Source organism: Microtus ochrogaster, unplaced genomic scaffold, assembly GCF_000317375.1.
Source record: "Microtus ochrogaster isolate Prairie Vole_2 unplaced genomic scaffold, MicOch1.0 UNK23, whole genome shotgun sequence".
Classification (NCBI taxonomy): Eukaryota; Metazoa; Chordata; class Mammalia; order Rodentia; family Cricetidae; genus Microtus; species Microtus ochrogaster.
The window spans coordinates 794,637-805,626 of record NW_004949121.1 but is presented as its reverse complement, the minus strand read 5'-3'; the positions used below and the strand labels follow the sequence as shown (position 1 = coordinate 805,626).

At 35.6% G+C, this 10,990-nt stretch overlaps 1 protein-coding gene across 1 annotated transcript in view; it reads left to right on the top strand.

Annotated features, from left to right (window-relative positions):
* Tll1 (tolloid like 1) overlaps positions 1-8,486 on the top strand; it is a 185,737-nt gene extending 177,251 nt beyond the window's left edge. Inside the window, exons 19-21 of the mRNA XM_005367745.2 lie at positions 1,435-1,648; positions 5,539-5,789; positions 6,899-8,486. Coding sequence (XP_005367802.1) covers positions 1,435-1,648; positions 5,539-5,789; positions 6,899-7,033 — 600 coding nt within the window. The 3' untranslated portion in view covers positions 7,034-8,486. The remainder of the gene's footprint in view (positions 1-1,434; positions 1,649-5,538; positions 5,790-6,898) is intronic.
* Positions 8,487-10,990: the final 2,504 nt, after the last annotated feature.

The window sequence follows — 10,990 nt, the reverse complement described above, 5'->3', positions numbered from 1 at the left end:
AAATGGAGGTTTCTTTGTCCTGTACCATCCCATAGACACTTTTAAATAATCTTTCAGAGGCTTAATATTAATTACAGAATGCTTAGCAGAACAGTTCAGGCTTATTACTAACTAACTCTTACCTTTAAATTTACCCATATTTAATTAGTCTATGTTTTGCCTTGCATCTTGTGGCTTTACCTGTGCTCCAATACATCTTGTTCCTCTGGCAACTGGCTGACAGCTCCTTGACTAAGCCCTTCTCTTCTCTTTATCTCTGTTTGTTTCTCCCCTCGCTGTATTATGCCTGGTTATCCATTAATTCAGTTTTTATTGTCAACCAGTGAGAGCACCATATATTCAAAGCATATGGAAGGGCGGTCCCACAGCACACTTCCTGCTTAGTATAATTGCTTCTATCTTGTTTTCTATTCCAAAGTCAGAAAATGAAATCTAGTTTAGTGTGAAATATTTAAGCTATGTCACACAATCTCAGAAAGAAAAAAAATCACACCCATTCTCATATGTAGAATCTAACCAATAATATATGTAAGCAAGTATATATGGGGGCCAAGTATAACATGAAGAAAAGGGGAAAATATGAAGTGATGCAGGACTAAATGCAGGCAAAGGTCACAGGTTATGAAAGAGGATGTAAAGCTAATGGCTTTTCTAGTTCTAATTCTGCCTTAGTTTCTGGTTTTGGTGGTGGATAAGTGTATTAAAAACCTTCAATACTAAAAATATAAGATTTATTGTGAAGCTCCACAGCTTCCTTTCTGAATGGCTAGTCTGGTTATTTTTGGACTATGATTTTTTCATTTGTTTGCAAGTTTATTTTATAAATCCGTAAAATTAAAAATAGCTAACAGTAGTTGCATAGGCTGCTAGCCTGCTTAGTCATTTCATATCATGTGAGTCAGCCTTCTGTATCTTGACGAGCTCAAAATGAGAAAGGTTATTTTGGTCCATAGTTACAGGGGGGAGTCCATGATGGATGGGCTGTATTATGTGACGTGTGACAGAGAAATTCATGATAGGAGTTCAAGGTTCAGGGGATTCATCGGACCAACATTGCACAGCTCATGGCCATATGAGAGGAGAGGCTGAAGGAATTAGCATGCCCATAATGAATGACATAAAGACTGTCTGTTGAGTCATTTCTTCCAGGATCTCCATCACAGACCAACTTTGTGTCTCTGGGGAAAAATCTGTGACATACAGCATTTGTAGGATACCTGAGCTCTGTGCAGCATAACAGTTACAAGGACATCTCGTGTTTACCCTTATGCTTGTACTGGGGGCAGATACCATGTGACATCCATTTTTAATGATGTGCTTTCTGGATTAATTCCAGTGTTTGCCATGGACAGGTTTTATTGACAGGTAACTCGTTCTCTAGAGAAGTTTCTGAATGATGCGTTGCTAGTGAAAAGTTTCCTTCTTCCTAAACAGGCCTTCAGTGAGTTTGAAGTTGAGCAGCATCAAGAATGTGCGTATGATCACTTGGAAGTTTTTGATGGAGACACAGAGAAGTCGCCAATCCTTGGTCGGCTATGTGGCAGCAAGATACCAGATCCCCTCACAGCTACTGGGAATCAAATGTTCCTTCGGTTTATTTCTGATGCCTCTGTTCAAAGAAAAGGATTTCAAGCCACTCATTCGACAGGTCAGCCACTTACCTTTGTGCTCCTCTTCTTACGAAACACTTATTGAAATATAATTTTTAAATTTGCCTGTAAATAAATGATTTTTCACCCCCCCCTCCACACGCTCCACTATTTTTTCTCTCTTCTATTACTCTTTTGTACGGGCATGTACATGAATAGAATTACATGAAGTCATAAGTGTAGCTGGCCTTCCAGCTTCATTTCTGTTGCTGTGACTTTGACAAAAAAGTGACTTTGGGGAAAGAGAACTTTGACCTGCAATTCCGCATACTTCTCATTACTGAGAAGTCAAGGCAGGAACTCAAAGCAGCTAGCTACATTCCCACTTGAGAACAGAGAGAAGAAATGCATGCATACATATTCATGCACAGCCTCCTCTCTAGAGTTAGTCAGGCCAGGATCCCCTATCTAGAAAATGGTGTAACCACAGTGGCTTGGGTTGAAAATATCCTTTAACAGACAAACCAAGGGGTCAACTTGACCTAGGCAATCCCTCGCCGAGACATGCTTCCAGGTGATTCTATTTTGTCTCAGGTTGCTAATTAAAAGTAAAATGTCACAACTGGTAAAAAACATTCCTTTGAAAGGTGTTATATGGAATATTTGGAAAACTATTCAATACCTACGTTGATACCTTTGCAGGAGTTGAAGATTCATAGAAGAAATATAAATCAACAAACAATAATAAAATTATTATACTAAACTTCAGTTTGATTTATTAACAGTATAAATGAGGAAGTAGAAACACCTCTAAATTCCTGTGTAATTAATTTTGTGACTGATTTTAGAAGCTTCACTGGCATGTCACCTTTAAAAGATAGGAAGCTGAATCTTGATATTAAAATGTTATTTCATTCATGAAGCTGTTTTTTAGCTAGATTTTGCCTTAGCAAATGTCTTGTTAAGGACTTTTGATTTTATTTTTTTCAACAGATTGTCATTTCCCTCTAACTTGTTCTTTGGTGTGCAATATGATTCTTTTCCCTAATCCTTGTTTTTTGCTGCTTAAGGAAAAGTTTACTTTAGACAAGTGTAAATATGTAAAGTTAAAATAAATAATATGAAATTATTCATACTCTGTGGTCAATTTAAATATGTGTTCCATAACGTAATCTAAGTAATATTACCTTTTTCCTTTCAGAGTTTGTGAAAAAAGTTAATCATAGTTATTTGTAAAGTCACTGAGCTTATACTGGCACCTTGTGGCCATTCTGAGAACTGAAGGTTTGAGACTATGGTACAATGTAAGAGTAATGCACGTTCATTCCCGAAATAATTTTAAAGCAGAATTTGCCATGTTCTCTTGGTAATTGCTTTGGTTTCACTTAATTTTCCTTTATCAACATATGTGCCTTAGCTTCTTCATTTTACAATATCTTTCATGGTGTTTTTTATTTTACTGCATAATTGATTTACTCTTTAGTCTATGAGAAAAGGAATTTTAAGATAGAGGTATGCTATACACTATTAACTATTTGACTCTTAATAATACTATTTAATTATTCCTCACACAGTTATTAATACTATGTCTTTAGGAAAACAGACTATAGACATTGCCTATTAATTTTCTATACATTTGTTATTTTACATATATTCTTGTTAACTTGGCAGGTATTCAAGGTGTGGAAAAAATTGATGTTCCATTACCTCGTTAGAATTTTCCTGATGAGTCAGTGGTTTTAAACACACACATGTATGTGTTGTGTATCTTGAGGTTATTGACAGTTGTAAAACTCCTAATATAATTTGTGACTTTTACCCGTGTACTTTATTTCTTATCATATATTCAGTATACATCAGATATCTCAAACTACCTTAGATCAACAGTATTGTCTTCATTGTGCAGACGAAACTGGATTTGTGGATGATTGATTAACTACAGAAGTTTGTACACATTGTCTAGCCATGAGTTTACTCCCATTTTGATCATCTCCAAAGCCAATACATTCCTCTTTAGAGGATTTTATCAATTTAAATCTCCAGAATTGAGACAGAAATGAACGCAAACTGTCATCACTACTTGAAGCATAGGTAAAGGTTGAATACTGGGTTTTTATTACATAAATGGAAGGCTTATTTTATTCCCTCTTTTCAGTTCACATCTACTCAAATATCCTCGCCACTAACCTCATTCAAACGTTACAGTGAAAATGGTTTCAAGCCACTTCAAACAAGAGAAATCTGGAGCTAAACGTGAAATGCCAACTGAAGCAACACAGAAATTGGTGGCAATTATCAATAGAATCCTTGGTTCCCCACTTCTGCTCATTTATTCTGATCAATACTCCTGCTATGGGTTCATATTCACCTTTCCTGTTACTTATAAACTTAGAGTTTCAAATAATGAGCGATCTAGGAGCTTTCTGGCTGGATTTCGTCTGTGCTGTGTACAATAGCCCCTCCAATAACCTAGCCTCCTGGTCCACTGCTGTAGTCATCTCCTTGTGCAGCATCCTATCTTTTAAGTTCAGTTCCATAGCTTTCTACCAACATGTATTTTGGCATTTGCTCCGAACAACGGGAAATTGTCAAATATTAGGTTGACTTGAGTTTGAATATCGAGGAAAAGTAAAAAGCAATAAATCACCATCATGATATACCTTATTTTATCATGATGAATTTCTCTCTGAGCTTACAAATTTCATACCACTGGTGTACATAATATCCAATGTTATTTTAAAACTCTTACCTGGTAGACACTGCTTCCTCTATGGGTTTAAAGATTAGATCATTGTTTTTGTATTTATTAGAATAAACAGAGATTTATGAGCACCAAGAAATGACTAAACCTGGTGAACAATAATAAACCCTTTTGTTTTTTAGTACTCTAGATGGTTCTCAAACCTCACATTGTATCACGTGTAGTAAAACAGGAATTGACAACTTTGTTATGTTTAGGTTCATAAGCCTTCAAGTGCCTTTTCATATTTTGTCTTAATATTTAACTCTTAACTCTCCTTCCAGTCTGAGACTGACAGAGGAGTGCCTCTGTAGCAGGCCTTCCACATAAACACCCTCCATGTCTCTGCCCACCCGGAATCCAGTTCTTCCTGACCCATAGAGTCATTGTAGTTAAAGTGCTGACAGGTTTTAAAGCTTGGAAACCATGTCAACCTATCAGTTACATAGAACTTTGATAATAGGTATTTATTAAATCAGAAACTTCAGCCCACTGGTTCACATAATTATACTTTGAAATCAACTATATTTTTAAAATTCATATATATGTGTGTGTGTGTGTGTGTGTGTGTGTGTGTGTGTGTGTGTTTCGCCTGTATATATGTATGTTTACCACATGCATGTCTGGTGCCTGTTCAGGATAGAACAGGGTATCAGATGCCCTAGAACTAGAGTTACAGAAGATTGTGAGCTACCTTGTGGGTGCTTGAAATTGAATCCAGATTATCTAGAACAGCAGTCAGTACTCTTAACTACTGAATCATTTATAGCCCTAAACCAGATGTATTTTTTCACATGGTGTTTTACTTAGTTTTCTTAGTGCTGAGGGTTGTCACAGATGCTGGGAAAACTCTCAGGGGCTGGCAAACTTACTTTCCCCCAACATTATTGCATCTCATTCTGTATCACTATGTTTACAGGTACATTTGTTGGCAGGCATTTAGGTCTCCTGATGCTTCTATTTAATATCTGTTATAACAAATTAGGGGCCCTGACCGCAATGAACTTCTAAACAGTTTCTGGATCACCTCTTTCTTTAAGTTAGACAAGATAAAAGACTTTGCTATCACAGCTCTATTTCCTTGATGCATGTTCCATGGGTGACAATCACATCCCAAATGCTGCATCTGGAAACAGGAGTCAGAGATTGGTTACACTCCACGTGGAAGTTCACCAAGCTTATTCATTTCCTTTTTCTTTTTTTGAACAGAGTGTGGCGGTCGATTGAAGGCAGAGCGCAAACCCAGAGACTTGTATTCCCATGCTCAGTTTGGTGATAATAACTACCCAGGACAAGTTGACTGTGAATGGCTGTTAGTATCAGAACGAGGCTCTCGACTTGAGCTGTCCTTCCAGATGTTTGAAGTAGAAGAAGAAGCTGACTGTGGCTATGACTATGTTGAAATCTTTGATGGTCTCAATTCAAAAGCTGTGGGTCTTGGTAGATTCTGTGGATCTGGGGTAAGTTCATCACCAACAGATTTCCGTAGTCAATTTCTTGTAAATTAGTGGCTTGTGTATATAATATTTACAAATAGGAAACATTCTTGAAATAATTATTCATGTTGTATTATTATCAATGTCTTCACAAAAATAAACATGACTCTTCTTTCTTCCTGTTTCTCCATTTCTATTAAGTTTACATTATAATTCACATGAGTAGATGAACTTAGTTGTTCTAGTTTCTTGTCCCTTTCCATATTCTAGCTTTTCATTGTGCAATAAATATTCAAATGCTTAATAATCTAAAAACAACATATCTTAATACACAGCCTTGTCAATGTTGTTTTTTCCTAAATTAAATCATAAGAGAAAGGAAAGTCATATTGCTTCAGATCTCATTGTCTTCTTTAGAAATCTCTCTGTTCAGAGCACCAGGGTCAGCTATTCATGCTGGCCCAGCCATGCCGAACGCTGCTCCTCTCTTCTGCATGCACAGACGGAGTTCAGAGACAGACAGTGGGGAGGTCACATGAGATAATGGAATGAGAAACACTTATGGTTTTCCTTATTTCCCCTGGGACTCACTGCACTCAAATCAAAGCTCTTCTGAATGTGTATTTTGCATGAAATGACAATAGAGACAACTTTCTGGGTATCAACACCTATTTATAAATTAAATAATAATAATATCAAAGTTGTACCCATAAACACTTGAAACAAAAATATTCTTTAGAATTAATTTGATCATTAAAAGAGGGAGAAAGGAAATATTTAGATTCTACAATTGGCTCAGTTCATAATAAGCACTTAATAAATAAATATCTCTTTACTGTTTTGTAATCTCTGTTGTTTACAATATAATTCAAAGGAACATGAATTAAAGGTTTTTTTTTTTTAAAGAGACCAGGTTTTAGTGGAAATTCTGGAATTTAGAAGTGAACTAAAATATCCTTTATGAGATTTTAGTATTGCATTTCTTTCCTAAATGTCATGTGAAAAGAAATTTAGCATAACTTCTTTCCTAGGTTCTTGCATGGACTGAATTATTAGAACATGTGCATAACATTGATGAAATAATTTCTTAGTCTATGATTCATTAGTTTCTGTTTCATTTGCTTTCTTTTCAGCCACCAGAAGAAATCTACTCAATTGGAGGTGCAGTGTTAATTCATTTTCACACAGACGACACTATCAACAAGAAAGGATTTTATATAAGATACAAAAGTATAAGGTACCCAGAGACTATGCATGTTGAGAACTAATGTGGACCCTCTCTCAGAACAAAAAGGAATGAGTATAAGGAAAGAAGACATTTTTAAAATTGACAATATTAGTACAAATGTTTTATATAATGAGTTTGAACAAAAGAGAACCGCAAGACTAGAGTTATCTCTGGGATGAAAGCGAACTTTCCAGAAAACCAGGAGGTTTGAAAGTCATGCCTGGTGATTAATAAAGGTTGTGGAAGGCTATCACATGCTTCAAGGAAGATTAACAGCTTGAAATATATGCCTCACACTTCGGACAGTTTACTTCAGGGGCTATGATTCTCTGGAGTGGTTTCTTGACTACTTTTTCAAGATCTGAGGACATACAATTATCAAACAGATCGTAACTTGGAAACCTACTTCTTGGGTATTAGCAGGTTTGCTTAGACATTGTTGGTCAGTCCCAGTGTAAACCAAATCCATGTAAGGTGATGTGGAATAACAGTCTTTGGAAGGTGGCTTGTCCTTTAAATGTAGGTGTGTGTGTGTGTGTCTGTGTGTGTGTGTGTGTGTGTGTGTTTGTGTTTGGAAACTGGAATATTTCATCTTCATTATTTTAAAATGTGGGCCAGCTTAACCTCTTCATAAGAATGATTTTGTGACCACTTTGTTGAATCCATGTCATGGGAAGTCTGTAGTGTTTGTAATGCAGTTAATCTCTTGATATCATATTCATTACGGAATCACATCCAGTTCACTAGTAAATTCATTTCTCGTTGGGGAAGTACTGAATAGTCATACCAAACCCAAGAAACCCACCATGTCTTATGAACCTTTAAGAAAAACTCCTACGAGGTGTGTGCAGCCATCTTCCAAATGACTGCCTGTATGGATATTACTCCAGTTACTACTACTGCTGCTATGATCTTTCTTTTATTGTTTGTGTGTTGATGTATTATTGTTATTGTTGTTATTACTGTATTTAAAAATGATCAGATGAAGTGGAAGCAGAGTTTGAGAGACATGAAATCGCTCTCCCTTTTTGTTCTCTTCTTGAGATTCAGTTTAAAAAAATACAATATTGGGTGGAAAACGATTTGTTTCTGAAATGTTTCCTATGGTGCTATTCCATAAACATTAAAACAGCAACAACATGTTTCTGACCTTTGAGCCAAATGCCTGTATACTCTGAATGCCTCCCTGTATGCGGCTGGAAAAGAAAATTACAGACTTTTTAAATATATCAAGAGTGTATCATGGCAAGGATAAAGTTTGTCCTGTGGAACAACTACTTCCAACGCCTTAGAATTCTTGCTCATAATCCATCAAATCTGCTTAAAGGCACACCTCTTGAAATGTTGGCCATCAGAGCATACGTTAATCACCAACTCCAAAAAAATTCATTTCCATAACAATGACGTTGGATTCATATAGATACATTTGCGTATGTACATCCTAACCTGCTTTGTTGTAGAAAATGTAATTTTAGGATAAATGTTTTGCTTTATTGCCCTGTGTGTTTTTTATATTAATGTATGTATATGTGAGACTTTGAGTGGGTATGTCTGTTAGAAGGTGGAGCGCTATGGGTGGTTGAGAAGTTTAATTCTGTGTGCCAAGCTGTGCTAGAACCATGTTTGAAGTAGCGCCCTATAAAGTTTCATAGACATCTAATGGAGAGTTCTAATCACCATCAGTCCCATCAAAGAAAGGTTCCTTCCCTTAGATGATCTATTTTGAATTTTTTTTATGTTGTTGTGCAAAGGAGCATTTTTTTCTCAATTGTCCACAAATTCTCATTGTCCGGGAAATAAAAGGGGTAATATTTTGTTATTTTTACAAAATTAAACTCTGCATCTAGATATAACACTTTATTTCTTTTCTCAATTTTCCCTAGAGCAATCTTTTTCTACTTATGACTTGCAAAATGTAAATACAGTTTTTGAACCAACAACGTTTGGATCTCATTGAATGTTGCCTTCAGAATATGTATGTGTTGCCTGGAATGTGGATGAGCCACTCAGTGGAGATGATTTGCACTGATAACTACTTCCATATTTTATAACTCATCCTCACCTAGCTGAGATATGCCCACAATGTGGAAGAGGAGAGAAAAAGACACTCACCTGAGAGTGTTTTGCACTGCTTAGGGCCTTGTGTAGGCATGAACTAGCTCCTAAACTCCATGCATGCTACTCTTTAGTGACCGCTGAAATAGACCAAGAGGTGCAGAAAATGAGAGCTAATGATAGGTTGCTTCCCAGGATAATAGATGAAGGTAGATGTAGAAACTCAGTCTGTGTGCTATCAGAAGTCTGTGCTGACTCTATAACAAGATTTGATCCCGTTACACATGAACAGTAGGATTTTTAAATTATGAAGCGTTTCCCCACAAAACAAATTTCAGGTGCGAATTAGAGAGTTTGTGGTTGGTGGTAACATTTTCCCTTCGGCAACGGCATGGAGATTAGAATGTCAACTGCACAAAGATGTCCTTATGCAACAAAATTCTACTAAAAGTTAAAATGACACTGTAGCTTGGTGTTAGTGAGCTTTTTATTAAAATTACTATATTAAATTATTCATGTTTCATTGTAGGGAAGATATAGCTATTTTAAAAAATAGCTCAGAAACTCCAATTGATACCCAATAAGCCACAATGAACTAAGCTTGAGAGAGCTAGGACATTGTAGAAAGTCTGATGTAATAGTTTAGATCATTGACATAGATATTAACTTTATTGTGATCTTGTTTCGGAAATTAGACAGTAACAGATTATTTTTAATTTAAGTCAGTATTTGCCTTAAATGTGTTGTTAAGTGAAACTAGAGACACCATCATTGTTGTTTTGCTCCTAAGTATTATTGTTCTAGCATTTTATTAAATTAATTTTGTAAATTATTTTATACCTCTATAATATGTTTGTTGTGCTTCATATTTGCAAAGTTTCTGAATGCCTTATGATTTTCTGTACAGACACAGCAGAAAACTACCTTTTTAAAGGTTATTTTATTATGTTTATTACGAAGAGAAACCCAATACTGACTTCAACTAGTTGTACAAAACATTTTAAGAGAAATAAATGAGGGCTGATCAGATCAGTCAGCAGGAAGCTTTGCTGGGCCCAAAGCTGAGGATGTAAGTTGGCTTCTGAGGGCTACATGGAAAGAGAGAAGTGAGACCTGAAGTTCTTTTCTAACCTCCATGCATACCCTTCAGCATGGGTTTACCATGTGTGCACTCAAACATCCACAAATACGCATGCTCACAACGCATGCATGCACACATGCAAATAAACATTTATAAAATGTTTAAAGCAACAAATAGAGGGGAACCAGAAAGTCCGTGCCCATATCTCTTCTGATTGACTTTGTGCTATCCTGTACTATTTTTGTTTTGTGTAGCATGGTGTTAAATTCAAATTTTGTGCACTCTCGTTCTTAGAATAAGAACTTGTTCTGTTTTAGTGGTTGTTTTAGTTGTGGGATATTTTAGGGTAAGCTTCAAATGCCAATTTTTCTGTTATATAGAAACCTCAGTAGTATCCAATAATTTTTCAAGATGTTGAAATTTATTTTAGGAGCTCTAAGTTTTTTATTTATTAGAACTACATCTATGTATTACATTAAAATAGCTTATACCCAAAGCAATTATGAAAAGAATTGGAAGCTTTAATGATGATAACTTGAATTTTTGAAAACCTTTGATTCTGATTTTGAAAGAGCATGGGAAAAGGAAAACAGGAAAATTTATTTCTTCCTAAATATTTACAAATTAAATTGTGGTAATACCTTCTATTTTATCAGAACAAATATATAATATAAATTTATCACAAAGACAAGAGCTCTGCTAATGTAGTATTGGGGCATCTTAATGTTTCAAGGCAGGGTAAATGGTACCCAAAGATATTAACCTTTCGTCTTTGATTATCATTAACATATAATTTAGAAACATTGTCAGTAGCATAAGAAAAAGTAATAGAAAGTCCAGCTCTAATGCAATGTGAAATAT